This window comes from Carassius auratus, chromosome 19 (genome assembly GCF_003368295.1).
Source record: "Carassius auratus strain Wakin chromosome 19, ASM336829v1, whole genome shotgun sequence".
NCBI lineage: Eukaryota > Metazoa > Chordata > Actinopteri > Cypriniformes > Cyprinidae > Carassius > Carassius auratus.
This window is the reverse complement of record NC_039261.1, coordinates 22,549,618-22,572,174: the sequence shown is the minus strand read 5'-3', so window position 1 is coordinate 22,572,174 and position 22,557 is coordinate 22,549,618. Positions and strand designations below refer to the sequence as shown.

The 22,557-nt window shown below is 37.2% G+C and overlaps 1 protein-coding gene across 1 annotated transcript in view; it reads left to right on the top strand.

Moving 5' to 3' along the window:
• The window catches only part of LOC113119844 (potassium channel subfamily K member 9-like), a 51,023-nt gene extending 28,733 nt beyond the window's left edge, over nt 1–22,290 (top strand). The window contains exon 2 of the mRNA XM_026289529.1: nt 19,586–22,290. Within this exon, the coding sequence (XP_026145314.1) occupies nt 19,586–20,505 (920 nt within the window). The 3' untranslated portion in view covers nt 20,506–22,290. The remainder of the gene's footprint in view (nt 1–19,585) is intronic.
• Nucleotides 22,291–22,557: the final 267 nt, after the last annotated feature.

Genomic DNA, 22,557 nt, shown 5'->3' with positions numbered 1-22,557 from the left:
GTGTTGTGATTAGAAGTTATAAGCGTTTCTATATTCTAGATGGGGAGAATAGATGGTTCAGGTCATAAGCGTTGCTAATATAATTCACTGTGTGCTTTCTAGACATTTAATTTTAGAGACCATATCGATGTACTGAGTTCCATTCTGTGTACTCCTTACATTTTACTTGGTCTTAAAGTTTGAATTTAGTATTATAAAGCCTGCAGAAACCTTTTATAAAAGATCCATGTACACACCATAGTTGACCAGATCAGTCACCCATCATGTACCGGGCAAAAGGAAAAGTATGGTGCTGGTAGTTATAAGTACATTATTTGAGTTTATTCTATGGTTAGAGGGAGTGTAGAACATCAAATAGCATGTTTTTTGACCCACTGCTTGAATGTAAGATGTCACAGTAAAGGCAGAGAGTAATGGAGAGGCCAAATTCCAGTGAACCAAGCTAAGACAGCATGTTAAAGGTTACTCCATTCAGATAAACCCCACTGACTACAGCCATGGCTGAAGTGAGTCAGACATTCATAGAGAGATACATCATTCATACAAACATCTTTCAGACAGTGTCAAGTGACAAATCACTTCCATGTTAATCAGAGTTTTGACTTCGTCAGCTGTAACAAAGGCAAGCAACACATGACAAAATATTTTTGCAGAATAGTCCTGAAAACAGTGAAATCTCATTAGACTCATGTCCCACTCCACATTAAATGCAATTTTAATACAAAAAATGTTCTATATATTTCAAAGCATATATATTTCTTGTTTTAGATGCTATACTATATTTGCACAGTATGCAATGTTGTATTTTTTCTAACTTCCAGTGTATATATATACTGTATATACTAGATATATATTTTTATATAATAATTTTCATAATGTTGGTTGGTATTGTCTGAGTTGGTAGATTTTTGCGTCATGGCTTAGAACTGTATTGAATATTTTGCCTAAAGTGAAGATGAATGGGGAAATTCAGTCAATAGAATGACTGATTGCGATTTTGGCATTTTTGAAAATAGACTTGCTAAAGTTCCTTTCAATGAAAACTCTGCTCCTGACTGCATTGGCCTCCATCAAGAAGGTTATGGGACCTGCACACATTTTTGGTTAATAAATCATCCCTAGAGTTTTGGGCTAGCTGACTCGCAGGTAATTCTGAGGCCCCGTCCCAGCCCAAGGTTCCTACTACCCTCTCCATGGTCAGGTAGTGAACCTGCATGCGCTTCCCCCGGAGGTGGCAGAACCAGCCATAGCTTTGTCCCATCCAAGCCTTGAGATGATACATAGACCGGACACAAAGCTTCAGGACCTCAGATCAGCTCTTTGTCTGTTTGGGAGCTGGGCAAAAGGGGAATGTCATCTCTAAGCAGAGGATGGCCCACTGGATAGTGGATAGCCATCACCATGGCTTATCAGGTTGCAAGCTCACTCTACAAGAAGCATTGCAAACTCCTGGGCACTGGCTCATGGCAACTTACTGACAGATATTTGTCGAGCTGTGGGCTGGGCTAGATTCATTAGATTCTATAGCCTTCATGTGGAGGTATCTTCCTATGTCCTCATCTCAAATAAGGAGAGTCACTGAGAGACCCCTGTTTAGTGTCAGCTTGATAAAACTATTCCAGAGTGTCTGTACTGTAGACCTTGTCGAGCTTAAACATCCAGCTTCAGGCCCTCACTCAATGAATTTGTGAGAAACGAATAAAGGGTTGGGTTCCATATGTAGCGCTAAGTTGATCCCATATGTGTAAATGTCCATGGCATAGCCTCAGAGCCTGTGTTTCCCCAACAAACTTCTACCATTTCAAAGAGGGTTATTATAATGTCTAATCTTCAATATGCACCTAAATGGTTGTTCATACGTGAAAGTGCTTCGGAAACCTCCTTTGGGAAGGATGGGGCTTTTGCAATGTTCCAGTTCCAAGTGGAATAGGTATGTTTTCCCAGTTTTATTCAATCCCACTGAGTGGGTAGTGCTACGACAACAGTGACTGCCCTTTTTGTTGCGAGCTCTGGCCTACACCAGAAGGGGGTGCAGGTGGCAACCACAGGACACTGGAAGGGGCAGCATCCATGTCAGTTACCGACGTATGTAACCCTTATTCCCTGAAGGAGAGAATGGATGCAATCATCACATGCCAATCATCATCACATGTGCATTGGCTTGTTTAGTTTACACTTCGAAGTGTTCTCTCTAAGCAAGGTCCCAATTCATCAGTCACCAACGTGATGCTCTGTCTCCTCCTTCAGGGAACGAGGGTTACATATGTAGCCGAGGCGTTATTTCTAGACTGGATGTATCATCCTATTACATTAGCTTCTCTCTCTCTCTCTGTGTGTGTCTCTATCACTCATTCTGAAGGCTCAATAAAAGTTTAGTGTCATTTTGTCAGTGGCAATTACATAGCCAACAAAACCTTCGATCATTTACAAAAGCTCACGGTGTGTGTGACATAAAATATCTGCTATTTTAAAACCACACTTAGGTTGTTTACTATATATACTGTACAAACAGTTAAACGTTTATAATAATAAATATTTTAAATGTTTTTTTTAAAAGAAGGGTGCTCACCAAGGCTATATTTATTTGATCAAAAGTGTAGTAAAACATTAATATTGTGATATATTAGTACAATTTAAAATAAATATAACTGATATTTATTTTATTATTTATTTAATTGTCTTTTAAAATATAATTATTCCTGTGATGCAAAGGTGATTTTCAACATCATTACGATTTCTATCATCGGATGACCATTCAAAATCATTCTAATTTGCTGATTTGCTGCTCAGCAATTACAAATGATTATTGGTGCCCAATATGACAGTTCTTATTATTAGTGTTTTGAGTTTCAATAGAAGCAAGACTATCTGTAGTTTCACATGATCCCATATTGACCTAGACATTTTTACCTAAACAAATTTTGTTTATACATTAGGGCTGCCCGATTAATCGAACACGATTAATCGCTATCATCATGCACGTTTAGTCAGTAAAGCTGGTTCTGTGATTAGCAGTAAATCTCCATGACCTGTTTTCAGATGGAGCAGCAATTTACTAAACTGAGCCGTAGTTCTCTGACAAGCTATGCAAAGTAACATTCATAATCACAGACGATAGAATTGTAGGATTATGAAATCAATGAAATCGTTTGCAATAATGACAGCTGTTTCCGTATCTTCTCAGTGAACTGGCTCTGTGTAGGTGCTGCTCCATATGAGTGCACGTGAATATACCACATTTAATAAGGTTTTAACTACAAATTCACTTCTTAAAGACAGTCGAGTGTTCCTTCTGTGATATGATTTGGTTTCTTAAGCAGAATAATTAAGGCACACAATATTTCATTGTATTCTAAGCAGTGATAAAGGCTATGTCGATTGGCATTTTATTAGATATACATTTTTATTGTGAAAGTTATAATAATAATAACTTAAACCATATATTGCAATAGTCATGTGTTTATTAGTCACGTTGAATCAATGAAAGCATTTAAATCTTCTGTTTATTCAGCTCATAGACTCAGCTGCAGCGATAGGCATTTCCTGGTTTTTTTCTTCAGGCCACATTTGGATTTTCAGCGCGAGAGGCCCTCTGGCCTTTGGATGGAAATTTACTGCTGGTAACAGAATTGTGTTTCACTGAAAGATAGGCATGACAATCGCAGCTTCCACCTATACGCAATTAATTGCTTTCACGATTTAATTTCGATTAATAGTGCAGCCCTATTATATGGTATATTCTTTAATTAAAATTGAAACGTTACACATTAACTAAAAATCATGAGATTAATCATTTTATTATTGTAATCTCCTTGCAACAATTAAGATACATTAAGAATAGGCTTAAACCTACCTTTTAACAGATTGTTACTGATAATCTTTGTTGTTGAAAGTGAGCATATGTTCTACCAGAAAGACTCGGGAGATAGAAGGATGTACGAAGCATACATTTATTGACAGCTCAGCGAGCACAATTATAAATTTCTTTGGCGGAAGACCCCGTCCATGGTTCGTAATCCGAGGGTAGGGAATCTGCATTTCCTGCCTGAAGACGAAGGCAGGGGCGCAGCCGGCCCCCCTGGAAGGTAAGGACAGGACCATCCTTGTGGTGGTGGGGAGGGTGGAGGTTGTTGTCGCGTCGGCATCTGCGAACTCAAACATGTGTAAGTACAATCTTTTATACAGGAGTATAAAGACGTGATTGGATAATGATGAAGGTAATTAGTGACGAAGTGATTGAGTCTTCCTGGCAGAACTTAGGCTAAAGCTTCCATTTCTGTTTTTTTTTTTTGTTTAGTTCTCACAATTAGAATCTCAGAGGAAAATGTGAAACATCTCTTCGGAGATGAAATGTCCGTTCCTACTAATAGTCTTGAGGAAAGCAAACTAGTAATAAATAAGGTTCCTTTAGCAGCCCTAATGACTGACCTTTGAGCTATCGACATCTGTTGTCAATACCATCTCAACTGCAAACCATTGCTGGAATAACAGTGGCTGGAAAAGGTCAACTGTGTGTGTGTGTGTGTGTGTGTGTGTGTGTGTGTTTCCTCACACTAAATTTGATTGCATTTTTTCCTTTGTCGTCATCTTTTGTTGTTCTGTGACTTATTATTGCTATTATTTTCATTTTTTAACATTTTACATTATAGTGTTACAGTAAACTCCCAGATTCCCAAGTCTTCTGAGTAGATCTCAACAATGTTTCAATCTCTTCTCAGATTTGTCTGCAAAGAAAATTCTGAGATTTCAGTTCGAACCAATAATTGTATAATACTCTTGCTGTGTTAACAATTGGCGAATGTTTGTCTTATTTTTGTTTCTCATTAAAATAAATAAATTAATTAATTAATTTAATTAAATTAAAAAAGTCTGGTAAACTCGATTGAAATGTAAGTCTAAGTAAAACTCTATTAATATTCACCACAGAAAATGACACACTAGTGCATGTTGTTCGTTACTACACACTTTATATACTGTATGTACAATCATGTAAATTGGGACCATTTTACTTTATTTATTCTCTTAGGTTTTCCAATATAAAAAAAAAAAAAAAAAATATATATATATATATATATATATATATATATATATATATATATATATATTATACTGGTGCACATACTTTAGGTGATATTCTGCATTATTAGCAGTGATCTAGAATTGATGGTTAATAGTTAATGTTCAACTGTTTGTAATCGAGTTCTTGTACTAGGGTAGTGATTCTCAACCTTTTTGACTTCAAGTTCCCCAAAGTCTGTAACAATATTCAAAGAGTCCTAAATAGGTTTACTACTGTTCATTTACTATAATGAAAAAGTGTTATATATATAGAACCCGGTGAAACTAGAAAAAAATATTCTGTATATTCTGTATAAAAACGTCCATGGTGTTTTAAGATTTTATTTATTTACATTATAGTTTTTTTTATTTTTTTATTTTTGTTATTGAACATTAACTATATGCACTTTTAAAAGTATCCAGTTTTTCAAAGTCCCTGGTTCTTTACAGAAAAAAATAAGACAAAAGGTATCTTCATTTTTAGCTGTTTTCTTGAGGCCAAGTTTACCAGTCCCCCCTGCGGACCACAGCACTCGAGCATCAGACCAGCACCCTCAAGGTATTGTGTGTTGTGGTTGGGTGTGTCTCGTGTGTGGTTGTAGTGATCCGTAATGGCCACCCTCCTTGCTGTCTTTCTGTCAGAGTAAAGCGCTCTTGTGTGCCACACGCTGACCTTTAGGTAATGAGTCATTGTGCTGTGTGTACTCTGTAATCTAGTGCTTCCAGCATCTCCACTACTGTCTGTGTGCTGTGCGATCTGCACTTAGCTTCTGCTGGCCGCCGCTCCATCTGTTTATCTGGAAAGAGTGAGTCAAACATTAAACCACTCAGGGCCAGATTTTTATCTGAACAATGGATATTCACCAATACACCAACAGCGCTTTTGAAAACCGAGCGTATATAGGCCTATATATACTGAATTGAATCAAAGAACAATTATGAAACAATTAATTTTGTCAATTTTTGAAGTGAATTTATTTGGAATCATTTTAATGAACTTCAAGCCCTATCCGGAATGCTGAATTGTAAGTCGCTTTGGATAGAATTGTAAGTCGCTTTGGATAAAAGCGTCTGCAAAATGACTAAATGTAAAACTGATTTGAAAATATAATTTTATTTGAATTGAATTGAACTGAATGGAATTTGTATGGGTGGCCCATTTGGCTGTGTGTGTGTGTGTGTGTGTGTGTGTGTGTGTGTGTGTGTGTGTGTGTGAATATAAGAATGCCCAAATGGAATTTAAATTATTTAAAATTAGATTTAATTGGATTTGATGAAATGGAATATACAGAATCAAATGGATTTGAAACAAAAATGTAAAAATAAGCTAAATTAAGGTGATTCCATTTTTCTGGACAATAAGTGGATTGAGTTGAATTGAATTGAATTGAATTGAATTGGTGAAATGCATTTAAAATAGTTCATTTAATTTTATTTGAATCTGACTGTACGGAGAAAAAAAACTCTTAGAATTTTTTTTAAGTAAATGTATTTATTTTGAATGATTTGCATTCAAACTGATTTGAAAAAAATATATTTATAAATTTGAATTAAACTTAATAGAGTTTTTTTTCCCCCTCTTTTGTGATTATAAGAAAGTTGGAATAGAATGGAATAGAACTGATTTAGAATTTACTTGATTTAGAATGAACTGAACTACAGAATCAAATGAAATTTAAATAAAATGAGCTAAATTAAGTTTATATTATTTGAGTGGCACATTTGGCTGCTTTTATTATGAGACTGTTGGAATGGAATAGAACAGCTATAGAATTAAACCAGACTTGATTTTAAATAATTGAAACTAAATTGCACTGCATTTGTTTGGGCATGCCATTTCGGTTGTCTTTGTAGACTATAAGAATGTTTATAAGTGCAAACGCTCTACATCTACGCTGCACGTTTATTTTCAAGAGGGAATCATTCTACATCGCTGCAAACGAAGACAAAAACAACCACACACATACGCAAACAAGAGCCTGCTAACTTTTAATTGCTTTTGAAGGCTTTTACAATGCCCATACACTATAGGACTGACAGCAGTGTGTGGGACATCAGATATGATTCTCTAAAAGGCACAGCAGGTGCGTGCAAACAGCGGGAATTTGATGAGAAATTAGACGCTTCAGTCCTCTGAGAGACTGCATCTAAAAGGGTGACTGAGTTCATTAAATCACATGGCAAGATGACATTTGTGTGTATGTGTGTGTGTACATGTGAGAAAGCAAGTGTGTGTTTACGTGCAAATCCATTCATGCATGTGGGAGAGTGTTTGTGTTCAGATGCTTATGGACAAAATGGTGGTCCTGGTGTAAATGCCAGACTTCAGATTTCTGTCAATCCCAGCTGATTATTTTATTGCTCCGATGTTGCTCTTTTTTTACTGTTTTAAGGCCTCTGTCTTTAAGGCTACTAAAGAAGTATTACACCGACCCAAGACTCATTATGCATCATTCATTAATTCATTCTGTTTGGTGATTTTTAAGTAAACCACCATTGACAGAGCCACACCCTTGAAGGATTGCCATGTCTACTTATGAAAAGCACTTATTATAATCATCATTCGCCTTGTTGTTTAGGCTCAGCTCATAAAGCAATCTATTTTATGGAATTAACAGTAGGCAGGTGCAGGTTGGGATATTTTGATACGTGGCTTATTTTTCATGTGAAACTTTAAATAGTAGTGGTGAGTCAGTTGTTGTTGTAATAGTCATTGTAACTATTATTGTCCTTAGTAACATTGGTTTTATTAAAAGTTCAAAAGCTTTTTAAAGGAAATTCAGTGTTTCTGTTTTTAATTCAAGGCATATAAGAGAGGCAGAATATAAAATAATCAAATCCTCACAATATCTTGATGGTATTGTTTCTAACTATTTTTCTTTTCTTTATGAAAGTATACACTATTTTAAAGTGTGTTTGTGTGTGTGTGTTTGTGTGTCTGTGTGTGTGTGTGTGTGTGTGTGTGTGTGTGTATATATATATATATATATATATATATATATATATATATATATTATAAGTTAAATTACATTTTAGATGACTGCAACAGTTATTATGTACAGTATTATTTATATATTATTATACTATTTATTCATATTTTCTATATTTTCAGCTTCAACTTTATCCACTTTAAGTATTTATAAAGCACTTTTAAGACCACACGTGGAAACCAAAGTGCTGTACAGGAAGACTAAATAAAAATATAAGAATAAAATCAAGCATAAAACATTATAAACACACCACCAGATCAACAAAAAACAAATGACAGAACATTTCTAAATGCTAATAAAAACAAATGAGTTTTAAGCGCACTCTGAAATACAGGAAGTGTAGGAGAAGATTTTACAGACAGAGGAAGGCCATTCCAAAGCCTTGGAGCAGCAACAGAAAAGACCTGATCACCTTTGCATTTTAAACGAGATTGAGGAACCATCAGATGTAACTGATCCTTTGAATGTAAAGACCTGTTGGATTGATGCAAACTGATTAAATCTGAAATATACTTTAGTGCTAAACCATGCAAAGCTTTAAAAACATATAATAGCACTTTATAATGAATCCTGTATAGTACATGAAGCCATTGTCATTTAATAAGCACAGGAGTGATGTGCTCTCTCTTCTTGGTACCCATTAAAAGCCTAGCCGCTGAATTCTGAACAAGCTGCGGGCGGGAGAGAGGCCTGACTCACAGCCAGATACAATGCATTACAATAATCCAAACGCGATGACACAAAAGCATGCACAACTTTCTCCAAGTCCTCAAAAGAAAGGAAAGACTTCAAGATGGGGAAAAAACTATTTTTAACAACAGCATTGATTTGTTGATCAAATTTGACACCAAGGTTTTTCACTCCAGAAAGATTTTTCCCAGGAAGTCAGTGACATCATCCACAAATCCCTTTTTACCAAATTAAAATAAACGTAGACTTATTCAGCTAAAGAAAATTATTAGCCAACCAACACTTAACCTCGTCCAAACATTCATACAGAGACTGAATGGATAAATGATCCTTGGGTTTCAATGGTAAACAAATTTGTGAGTCATCAGCATACAAATGATAATGAATGCCATGTTTTTCAAAAATTGATCCTAGAGGGTTCTTATAAAGGGGAAACAAAACCGGTCCCAGGATTGAACCCTGAGGAACCCCACACATGAGAGGAGCAACAGATGAAGAGTAATTCCCTAGACTGACTGAAAAAGTCCTATCTTTTAAATATGAAGAAAACCATTCAACAAGCCAAAATAGTCTCTAAGGCAATCAATGAGAATCCTATGGTCAACTGTATCAAATGGCGCGGGAAGATCTCAAAGTAAAATAACAACACAACTTCCAGAATCAGCGCCATATAGAATAGCATTAGAAACCCTCAAAAGAGCTGACTCCCTACTATGGCCATCTCTACACCCTGATGTTCTTCACCAAAAAAAAAAAAAAAATCATTAAGCTGTGCATACACAATCTTCTCCAGTATCTTCTAAATAAAAGGCAATTTTGAAATGGGATGAAAATTATTCAAATCAGAGAAGTCGCATGTTTAACTGCATGTTTAAAACTAGGTGGAACAACACCAAATATCAAGCTACTATTCACAATAGTTCAAATGTATGTATCAATAGCATTAACCACCATCAAATAAAAGAGAAGCAATCACATCACAGGGAGACCTAGTGGTCTTCATGAGCACAATTATTTCTTTGAGCTGTGGAATACAGAGAGGCATAAAACAAGTCAACTGATTTGGAAAAACAGGAGGTACAATAAAATCATTAGTAACCGATGAAATCTGGGATCTAATTCCAGCAGTCTTATCAATGAAAAAATATCACAACTTTTTACTTCGACAGAGGGAGAGAGTAATGGCATAAAAACAGTATAGAGGACAGTGTTTACAGTAGAAAAAAGCACTCTAGAATTATGGCAGTTCTTTGAGATAATATCAGCAAAATAATTAAATCTAGCTAATTTAACAGCTCTTTGGTATTTGCTCAAACCACTCTTCAAAATCTCATAAGAAACCTGTAGTTTCTCTTTAAGCCATTTATGTTCAGCCTTCTGGCATTCTTGCATGAGAGCACAGGTATTTCTGTTCAACCAGGGCTTTGTCATATCTGAATATGTAGATTGACCAACTGTTTAGGTCCTATACAAGAAGAGGGAGACCCAATCAAGGAAATTAAGGGAGAAACTCCAAAAGGCTGCTGAAAATGTACTAGCGGTACAAGGAGTAAGAGCACTAGAAGCAATAGAAGAAGAAACATTCATAATAAGTACTATTGGAAAGTAGGGCTTCTCTGTACTCAGAGAAAAAAAAGTGTCTGCAATTTTCATCCCACTAACTGAAAACCCCAAAGATAACACAAGGTCAAGACTAGAGTATGGCCATACTCATGTGTTGGACCAGAAACACACTGTAAAAGATCAAATTACTCCAAAAAAAAAAAAAAACTCACTAACCAGGGGGTTTGAAGGGCATCAAACATGTATGTTGAAATCCCCCTCAATTATAATATTGTCAAAAGAAGGGACAATAACAGATACAAATTCAGAAAACTACGGAATTAAAATCCCGATGAATGTTTGGGGGTCTAAATCAAAACACATAACACAGATTTAAAAGAAGGTAAAAGTCAGCATTTAAACCTGTATTTAAAAATAACAGAAAGACCACCACCCCAGCCAACAGACCTGGGTGTACTAAAAAAACTACAACCAGGAGGGGAAAGTTCATAGAGAGGAATCATTTCACCCATGTTAAGCCAAGTCTCAGTTACAAATAAGAAGTCTAATTCATGAGAGAGAAAAAAAAGATCATTCAAAATAAAAGATAATTTGCAAGAGATCTTGCATTAGAGCTGTAATCGGGCCTTAAAAGTTAGGCCCGACAGGACCCGAGCCCGACAGGTTTCGGCCCGAGCCCGACAAGTACATTTTGATTGACAGCTTTTTTAAAGCCCGAACCCGTTTACAGCCCGACATTATTCAAATGTGCGCACGCACACAGCTCTTTTGCCTTTTGTCAACAATGAGTAAATTATTCATGTTTTAACATAATTTACTCATAACTAACGTAGACTAGACAACTTGGAAGTTGGAATAAAGAAATAAAATAAGACCTCTGTGACATCGTAACATCTCAGCATTCTAGACATAGGCTCATTTAACCTATAAATAGACCAACGCACCAATAAAAACGAGTCTTTAAAAAAAAATTAAATTAAGATAAAATTTAAATTAAGAAGGGTATTTGGCAATAACGAAATTAAGATAAAGGCTCCGCCGGATTTGATTTATTTAATAAAAGAATAATGCCAACATTAGCGTGAATACTCTGTCAACATTATGCATTTAAGACTCAATGAATATTTAGTTATCATTTGAAAAACCTTTACTCACAGAGATTAGGCTAGGTCTACATGTTTTTGTGGAGGAAAATGATTGAATCCACTGTAGATGTCTTCAGCGCGCTCCTGCGCTCACTGATTGTGCGTCATTATTCACTCATTATCCTCATTATAAACATGGTCAAAACTTTTCCACACCTCAGAGTTTGCTTTAGTTGCTGGTTCAACCAAAACGTAATCACTAGAGGCAAGCCTCCGTTACACCTGCTCAGCATTCATTTTCGCATCTTTCTCGCGCTAATCGAAACATATCACATGACCGCTCGTTTACCTGGCAAACCGGAGCGCAAGCCCGAGCCCGGCCCCGCGTAAGATGATAGAAATTAAGCCCGAACCCGACCGAACCCGTCGGGTCCCGACGGGTCCCATCGGGTTCGGGCAAAGATCTTCAGCTCTATCTTGCATTAATCAACACCATTATCACTGGAATGGGTCAGGAAAAGGTGCATTTGTGGGTAAAGTGGTATCGTTTACTGGACTTCCATAAGGCAGGAAATTAAAATTATGGCAATCGGAAAGTTACTTTCTGATTGCCAGAACTCAAATAAATCAGCTGCAAGGACCAGAATACTGTCAGAGATGAAGACTGAAAGATGGGAAACGAGGTATGAGCATCGTAGGTTCAGCATCACATCAACGGCCTCCGCCACTGAAGACGCAGGTCTGTTGAAAGGATATTTCCTGAACTTCTTTGATCTCACAAGACCTCCAGCAGGCTTCCCACACTTCCTTTAGCGTTTCTTCAACAGGCACAGAAACCCTGGCAGGTAACACATTTCCTCAGAGCGAATGGCACCCCTGCACCCCAACAGTTAACATACCAAGGCAGATAACACGTTTTCCTCCGTGCGGCTAGCACTTAATGAGGATGCAGCTGGCAATCGAGTGATCGAGCAATCAAAACTAAAACAAATAACATGGCAAAGAAACATCCTGGCACCATCTTGAAAAAAAAGACCGCTTTTTTTATTAAAAGCGATAACATTTTGTATACCTGTTTTATTGTTATACTATGTTATATTTGGGTCTTGTTGACTAAAGTTAATTACCATGGTACATTTTTGTAAGGGTTTTCTTTCACTCTTTAAAACACACACACACACACACACACACACACACACACACACCTGTGACTGTGCAACCGGCCTGTGTTCTGTTGAACGAATGGCTCTGTTTCTGCAGTGATGGAATAATGAGATTATCATATCAGAATAAACATGATGTTGTCTAACCAGAGCTGATGGAAAAACCATTATCAGTATCATCAAAATGATGCCTGCTTCGAGGAATAAAAAACAGAGACTGTGACAAATCCATGCTGTGTAGACAACGTAATGAAACGTGTTAACTGCAGAACCAAAATGACCTTACTTGTGCGATACCTCTAAAAACAGATACACATTGTTTACTTCTCACCTAATTCAGCTAGTTTTTTTTAGTTATGTATTATAGTAAACAATGTCATGGTTAGGCCTTAACCTTCCTTCATCACAGCAACACAAAGAGTTAAATTATGATCTTATTGGTTAACCTGTGCATTCACTCGGTGTGCAAAACAACAGTGACTCAGCGGTTGTTGTTGTGAATATTATGTGTCGTAATATTATTGCATCAATTAATCAAATCTGCCAATAATGACTGATTTAAAGTAATTACAGCACAGGTTATAAAAGTGTCAAAGCTCAATATTAATTAGCACTTGCATAATGTGGCATAGAAGGTGACGAAGCACCGATGCTCATATAAAACGTGTGACACACACTTATGAAGGTGATTTTTAGTGCTCTACACACCTTGAAAGAGTTCGTAAAACTTAAAGGGGGGGTGAAATGCTCGTTTTCACTCAATATCCTGTTAATCTTGAGTACCTATAGAGTAGTGCTGCATCCTTCATAACTCCAAAAAGTCTTTATTTTTATTATATTTATAAGAGAAAGATAGTCTGTACCGATTTTTCCCGGAAAAACACGAGCGCCTAGAGGTGTGACGTGTGGGCGGAGCTAAAGAATCACGAGCGCGAGTAGGCTTTTGCGTTGAGAGCGTTTGGAAGCTGTGACAGATCCAGAGGCTGAAATTTAACAAGAGCAGCATCAGCAAAGGCGTCTCTATGTGGTATGTACTGAAACTGTATATATTTGCTAAGCGGTTTTGGAAAATGACTTAGTTCCACTTTATGTCGTCTTTTTTTTTTTTTTTTTAAGCTGTACATGTGGAAAGTGCAGTTTGATGACAACATCGCATGTTGTTTACTTGATGTTCTTACGCGCCGATAGCTAAGTTAACAACACAGAGATATTTGAAGCAGTTTTACTCACCGCCTGCGGTTCCAACACACGATCGTGACCCTTTTCCGTTGGGATTGCATCATCCTTAAGAAATAAACGATGTGCAAATCCGGCGTCAAACTGGGCCTTGTTTGTAAAACAAGCATCTTCGAAGTGCAGGGAACAAACAAAAACACTTGCACAACTCCGTTGATGCTCTGTTAAAATAAACTCCATCCACTGGTCCCTTAATGCAAATTTTTTTTGGTAATCTGTGCAGGGTTGTCTTGCCCTGGCAACCAAAAACACACTTCTTTTGTGACTTTTCGCGACGCTCTCGCTCTGATCAGTGAAGTCTGTTGTGCTCTCAGTGCTCTGCTATACGGGAGCGCGCTCTTCAGGCAGAAGTGCCTTAGGACCCATATAAGGAAATTATGCTCCATCTAACGTCACACAGAGCCATACTCTGAAAAAACTTTCCGAAACTTGTGACAAACCGGAAGAGGTTTTTTTGGAACAAAAATACTCCTTCAAACGTACGACTTAATTTTTGAAACTTTGTCCATGTTTAGCATGGGAATCCAACTCTTTAACAGTGTAAAAAACTCAGTATGCATGAAATAGCATTTCACCCCCCCCTTTAAGAAAACACTTGGAAACAGCAATGCGCATGCTGTAGAGTTGGTGTTTGAAAATTCGCCCTCTGCAGTTCAGTTTTAAAATACAAATGACTCTCTGATGCTCCAAAGCGGGTTATTTTGAATCTGAATCATTTTCAGTTTCCCAAGCTTTTCTCCCATTAGCCCGGGCTATGTCATAGCGAGAGAGACCACACGCACACGCTGTATGACTAAGCTCATCAACAGCCAGGACTGGAACGAAAACCCAACCGTGTAAAAGATCAACCCACTGCCACAGACAGAGATAAAAATGCTTTTAAATTCTCATGGTATCAAAGCTCTGCAATGCTCTGCATTGACAGTAAATAAACCACCTACGTGCATCAGCTCTAATCTCCTCACATCCCACTCAAGAGCTCTTGCTAAAGCAAGCGTTCATCCTCGGAAAGAGCCACCAAGGTGAACAGGGAATCACGTGAAATGAATACTATGTGTTTGTCGCTTACTGAATCAATATTACCAGGAACAGTTCAAAACCACTACAATCTAGTGTATGTACTGACATCATGGGCTTGTGTAGCCTGCTGTAACCAGACTTTTGACTTTGTGGAAAGTCTGGTTCCCACTGCAGCTTGTTTTGGATGAAGACTGCCTTGACTGATAATTAAAGTGTCATTTCGTTTTGTATCATTTATTTTGCGCTAGTTATCCAGAAGAGTGCTCAACATGCTAGCAGGTCAGCGTTTACTCTATGCAGATGTCTCACGGCATGCAGCTTCAGCCGTCTTTGCTGGTTTTGGCTGCGTTGACAGCGAGCATGTGGGAGGAGAGTGTGTCCGCAGTGCTCAGATGATGCAGGTGAGACACGAAAGCTTGCATATCTCTATTGCCAGCTTGTGTTGTCATGAATAGTAATTTCGCATTTCTTACAGTTTCTTGTAAACGTTTAGAATAATTAGGCTTTTTTTTTTTAGGTCTCTTAATACATTTTTAAACTGTTTTAAACATTGATAATAATTAGAAATAATAATATTTTTCTTGAGCAGCGAAACAGCATGTTAAGAAATAATTTCTGAAGGATCATGTGACACTGAAGACTGGAGAAATGATGCTGAAAATTCAGTTTTGCATCACAGGAATAAGTTAATGTAATGTAATATATATATATATTTTTTAAACTGTAATAACATTAATGTTTTTACTTTATTTGTGAATAGCGTTGCATGTTTAGGTGGCACTGAATTAATTCAATGTGATTTGAACACTTTTAGGCATGATTTAGCACTAGCAATCTTACAGTGTGCAAAGTGCTTTAGGTTTGCTTCATATTAACTTTCATGTAATTCCAAATATATTTGTCTTTTACAGGATATTATACAAAACTAATGTCACAGAGTTTGTGAAGATTAATTATTATTATAAGGATTATTATTATTATTATTATTATTATTATTATTATTATAGGTAATTAAGCTTCCAGAGTATACAAAAAAATAAATATAGAAATAAAACTTTACAGTATGATATACAGTATAATTTTCATGGTAATTAATAAAACCGATTTGCAACAAGTGAAAATAGCATATTTTGTTAGTGATAGATGTGGTTTACATTTAGTGCAAATACATGGATTATGAATGAATAATGCATTTATATTTCATTCATTCATTCGTTCATTCGTTCATTCAATAGATTGTATTTACACTAAGCGAAAATAGCTAAAGATTCTATTTACACTGTGTTAAAATAACAATATTGTCTACTATGTGTACTATCAATTATAAATTATCATCATTTTAATTCAAATGTTCTTTTTTGTTGTTGTTGTTGTTTTATATTAATTTCTTTTAAAAAAACGATTCTCTATTCAATTCCTTTTTTCCATAAAATAAAGGACTGAGCTTTCCAAAATTAAGCTTTTTAAAATGCAGAGTTATTAATTTAGCTCCACAGAATGTTCCATCTTTAAAATGCAACTGTACTGAATGTAATTTTGTCTTCAGATATCAGTCAAATACTGCCAATTCTATCCAACTGCACTTTGACCTTTCAATCTATTGACCCCAGCAATATTTTTCTTCAATATTTCAGCAAAGCTGAGAGTGATAACATGAAATTTACACAGCCTTATTTCCAATATATGCTCTTGCATGTGTGTGCACATGAGGTCAAGAGAGCAACTCCAACACAGTAAGTACCCAGTGAAAAAGAAAGGAAAACTCTCCCTGGTGCCACTTGCAAATTGAATCGATCAGGCTTGACTTCTATAAATAGAATCCGTAACCGCACACTTGAGTGGGCAGGCGGCCTTCAGGGGAACTGCAAGATCAATCTTTACAAGTCCAAAAGATCAGTGAAAGCCAGTTAAGTTCACACAAGTGCTCAGCAGGAGTTGAGCCGCGTGGCTGCGCTGTGTAGCGCTAATGAATGCATGTGTTTGTGGGTGTTGAGCACTGCGGCGTGGGTTGTCCAGTGGGCGTTCAGAAGGTTTTCAAGAGGCTATATGTCAATGGGATGCGTTCTCATTAAATCTGCTACTATTTCTGTAGAGATACGAATTAATTCTCTTTTTAGATGGATAGGTGCACTTAGATGTATTTTATATAGTTTTATCTAACAGCGTTATTGCAAGTATAATATTGCATTCTTACCATTTCAGAAGCTGAGTAACTTATCATTTAGACACAATATTTTCTGTGGTTTTTACTGGATTAGGTTTCAAGAATGATTCATTGACTTGCTCTAAGAAAGCACTTGGTTCAGTACGTGCCTCGTTTTGATGTCACGGTTTGGTACGTTTTTCAGTACAGTAGGGGAAAATGATATAAAATAGCTTTTTTTTTTTTTTTTTTTTTTAAGCAACTGTTTACCGAACAAACTGGATGATTCCAAGGGCCCCGTTGTTGTCATAACGCCTTGCTTCAGAATTGAATGCTAGACCTGCATCTGACACCATGAGTTTAATGCTTTCTGAACACATCTCCAAATTTCCCCTTTGTTGCAATTATTCTCTTTTTTTGTTGTTGTTGTTTTACATATGAAATAGTCTATAGTAGTTTATGTCAGCATTCCTATTTTCATAATTGTGACCACATAGTCTTACTTCTAACAATGTATTTTACACAGAATGAGTTATCATATTGTGTACACACACACACACAGTATATACTGTATAATACACATATAATTTGTTCCTGTGATTCAAAGCTTAATTTTCATTATCAAACTTAAGATTATTAAGATTCATTATCAATATGCTGATTTATTATTTTTTTTTTTTGGACTTTTTGATGAATCAAAAGTTTGAAAGAACAATATATATAAAACAGAAATTACTAACACTTTTATAAAATAATTCATTTCTTTAAATTCTTAAACTTTTGAATGACAGCGTGTGCATGTGTATGTATGTAATGTACAGTAATGATTATACTGAACTTGAATTGTTCACCAAACACTAGGAAAATACAAGAATGGGATCGGGACTCTGTATTGGCAGATATTCAAAATTTAATGACTTGGATCCCTTTAAGGGCTATCCCTAGCATTTAATGTATGGCTTTCCTGATAGAAATGGTCAGAATTTGAAAGATGAGACTCGTAAACATGGGACATGTCTAGTTAAGTTTTATTCATACATCAACTTCAAAAGCAAAAGATCAATCTTGGGATTTAAAAACTGATTTAGATTGATATATCTCAATGTAATATATATGTACATGTATACACGTCTATGTTTTTATAATTTCACTTTATGTTAGAAGTCTTTGCAGCAGACTGTGTGATGTTTCACACTATGAATTGTACTCCAAAAACACATCTGCTATAATTAACTTTTTATTTTTATTTGTATTTTATGTGTTGCTTTTGGCTACGTTTGATTGGCCATTAATGTAAAAATATGCCTTTTTACCCTAAGATCTACTAATGAGCAACTGCTGTAAGCAGCACAAGAGAGATACTTTACAAGCAGCTCACACCATTTATCCAATCAGAAAATGTTCTTTGCGTGTCAGTGTTAAGGTTTGTTGACATATACATTAGGTGGGTGTTTTTGTAAGAAGGCTTTTAAATAAAGGGTCAGTGTGAAGTCTAGTGTAAGTTAGAAAAACGTCTGAAATTGCTTACAGTAACTTTAAGGAAGCATGTTAAAAACACTTTAAACCACTATGTTCTTAGCTACTATCACACCAACACGTACTCCAGTGTAGCAAAAGTTCTTTGAATGATACCTTCTTAGCGCTAATGAAAGGGGAGGATGAATACTTGCCTTGGCATAGTGAGGTGGGATGTAATACATTTATTGTCACTTATTTTCTTGCCAATCAGCAAAGACTGTATTAGAAGGGCTCGTTGGCTTCGATATGAGTCAGCGAATTTAACCTTTTTACTTCCAGATAAAGTCTAATTAAGCTAAAAGCTTTACTGGCTCCATCCTTTCTTCTTTCTTTCTTTTCTAAACTTGTAACGCTTACCTTCCTGTCTTGCCCCCCTAAGAACAAGGCCAAGGGGCAAGAGAGGAAACCTGGCACTAATTGGACGCCCCCCTCTAATCTCTGAGTCTAGAATAAGATCAAAGAGACACCTGGTTTCTGTGACCTATACTCAGTGTTTTGGCTAGGAGAATGTGTGACTCAGCTCATATTTTCTGCCTGAGTGCATTTGCAGGCAAAGCCAAAACTTGAAGAACTTTCACTTCCTGGAAATTGACTTATTGACTTCTTGGAATTTGGTGAGGATAATAGAAATTGGCTGGTCACCAGAGAACACTTAGATTAAAGGGCGAAAAGCACACCATGTTGATAATTTCTGCTTGCCGATATGAGATCCGGTTTGGAATTCTGGGGCAGGGGAAAGCAGTCTCTTGGTTCTACTTTACTACTTTGCAATTTAGCTAATGCTTTTATCCAAATTGGCATACAGCACACTTATCCCACAGATAATCAGTCTAGACAACTTGGGAAAAGAGCCTTCCCCAAATGGTCCTTTAATGGTTTTTGTATCACTTTAGGTTCGGCAGGCCACTGCATTTGGTCTTTGAGTCAATACAGTACTGTATATGATTGTTTAGAAATGAAAATTTGATGATCAAAGCTCTCCAATGGCATCATTTGTTGGTTCACACCTGCAACATTTGGTGACCAGTCCAGGTCTTTAACCAGCAGTATTCTCAGCATACTCCATTTTTGTTGTTTCTTGTCACCTTTGATCTGATCACTTGTCTCTTTGGTCCTCAGGTTATGGCCACGCGGCTCCAGGCACAGATGCTGGAAAGGCGTTCTGCATGTTTTACGCAGTGCTTGGGATCCCTCTGACGCTGGTGATGTTCCAAAGCCTTGGCGAGAGGATGAACACCTTTGTGAAGTACATGCTGAAGCGCATCAAAAAGTGCTGCGGGATGCGCATCACGGAAGTCTCCATGGAGAACATGGTGACTGTGGGCTTCTTCTCCTGCATGGGAACGCTCTGCATTGGCGCAGCAGCTTTTTCCCACTACGAGGACTGGAGTTTCTTTCAGTCCTATTACTATTGTTTCATAACGCTCACCACCATCGGGTTCGGGGACTTTGTGGCCCTGCAGAAGAACAAAGCTTTGCAGAGAAAGCCCCTCTATGTGGCGTTCAGCTTCATGTACATCCTAGTGGGGCTGACGGTCATCGGGGCCTTTCTCAACCTGGTGGTCCTTCGCTTCCTGACCATGAACAGCGAGGATGAGCGGCGGGATGCCGAGGAGAGGGCTTCCTTGGCGGGGAACCGCAGTAGCATGATCATACACATCCAGGAGGACACACTGCAGAGGAGTCGACGGAGACGAGAACAGCAGCAGCAGCGCTACAGATCCGAGGTCACCGATCTCCAGTCCGTCTGCTCCTGCATGCACTACCATTCGCACGAGTTCGGGAGCTCGGTCGGCCTCGGGTTGGGAATTGGAGGAGGAAGCAGTGGCGGCGCATTTCCACACCAGAACTCATTCGGCTCCCAGTTGAGCCCACATCAGTACCATCACTACCACTCGACGGTGTCCTACCGCATAGAGGAGATCTCGCCAAGCACGCTGAAAAACAGCATCCTTCCCTCCCCCATCAGCTCCGTCTCGCCCGGGCTTCACAGCTTCACGGAAAACCTCCGGCTGATGAGACGACGCAAGTCCATCTGAGAACCGACAGCAACCGCTGAACACACATATCCAATGCTGCTGCTCTACCAAACCTCATTACGCCACTTTTCTCGTCATTTTCTGGCTGATTTCGGACCAGCAGGACATTTGATCGCTCGGTGGATATATTGGAACTTTGTTTAAAAGCATGAAGCATGGATATCTATTTTTGCAGGAAACGCCTGGGCCTTCTTCGTCCTTTTGAGCAGCACCCAAGTGGATTTGGATATAATACTACCATCCTGATATCTTGTCAGATGATGCACACTTGCATTTTGAATAATACAGAAGGAAATAGATATATATAATTTTTTAAGGGACATATGATAATGTGTGTTTTATCAAACAGTGAGCAACCTCTGGTTCTTTCTTGAGATTCAAGTGCCACACCACCGAAGGAGAAAATAACGATAAAACTGATTTGAAAAGGACTACGCAGTATCAGGTATTGTTTTCTATAAGCAATTCTATTTAAGAAAAATTGACATTGATACACATCATGCCAAAATATTGTTGCCAACCATAGCATGTGCATTAGTTGCCGTTTGATGTGCGTCATTGTTTCCGTTAGCCTTTTTGTTTTTCGTTTCTGTTCGTTTCAATTCGATCGAAGGTTTTCTGTAAATTATACATGTATGTAGAGACTTTCCAAGTGTGTTATATTTTGAGGTGACAGATGAGTGACAGCAAAAGTCGGTTGTGAGAGGAAAATAATTGCATGTGCTTTGTTTAAACTGGTATGCGTTTACTGTAATGAGGCAAAGCGATAGCACTGGATCCAATATTAAAAGCAAATAATCCTTTAAAAAGTGTTTTTTTTTTTAGTTATTTTTTTTATGAAAGTCGAACTACATATCCACTAAAACAGGGCCTCACAAATGGGAACGTAAAGGCAATGCGGATGATTGTTATTCATTGTTATTTTATATAAACAACAGCACGACTATTATTCCATTGTGAACAATCAGTGTATAATGTATGCTAACCCTAGCAATGATTGCTTTATTCTCGCCAATAACCATGGCATTTATTTGAATGAGACTTATTTAAATGCATCAATAAAGACAGTTATTTATGTATTTTACATTTTAATGATGTCTTCAGAGAATGCCCTGCAAATGAGATGGTACATCATAGGCATAAAAATTGCTCTGATGTTGATTGAAAAACATAGTGCACCTCTATTAGGAACAGTCTGGATGTACTCAACAGTTCTCATTCTCTGCTTGCGGTAGGGTGTTTTTTTTTTTTTTTTTTTACTAACCAAATTGCATCTCTGATATAACCGCAATCATGTCACTTTTTGGTTTCAAACTAAACCTTTTCAACTCTTTTACTAGGTCTTACTGTATCCTGGATGTGATATCTGAGTATCTGTGTTACAGTTAGGATCATCCAATAAACCAGAGTTGGAGTCAAGAACAGACTCTACAAGGTATAGACCAAGACTTGACGCTCTGAGGCCCAGAACCACACTAATACCTGTCCAAGTAAACATCCAACTAAAATAGAAAAAAAGCTGAATTTATTGCAGCGTACACATTGTGCAGTGGCTAAATAGCCATTCAAAGCTATAGAAGTGTTAATGTTCTGTTATCAATAAGGCACCTTGTTGAAAGTGGCTATAGTCTTTGGTATGTACATGTAAGTTGACTCATTAGTCTCTAAACACAGATGAAATCTGGATCTAGATGGAGCAATGCAACATTTATGTGGTCTGGAGTGGTCTTCAAGACTCCAACTCTGATAATAACGAACCAATAAAATAACATTGCAAATAACAGTTTTTTTTTTTTTTATGGATGTAGAAGGCTGTAACTATTTTTTTTCTTGATAAGATTTGACATCCATTTCGTTTAACCAGTTTTAATTGAGAGCTGGTCTCTAATTTCAGTTCTGTTGACCAAATAAGTCAGAAGCGGTTAGAGTGGTGACGTTTTTATCTAAATGATAAAGATTTTCAGGCAGACGACCAATTATAATTTAGATTAAATGTGACACAAAAAGCATGAATCAGTTATTTATAAAATAGCCAAACATTTCAGGTGGTAG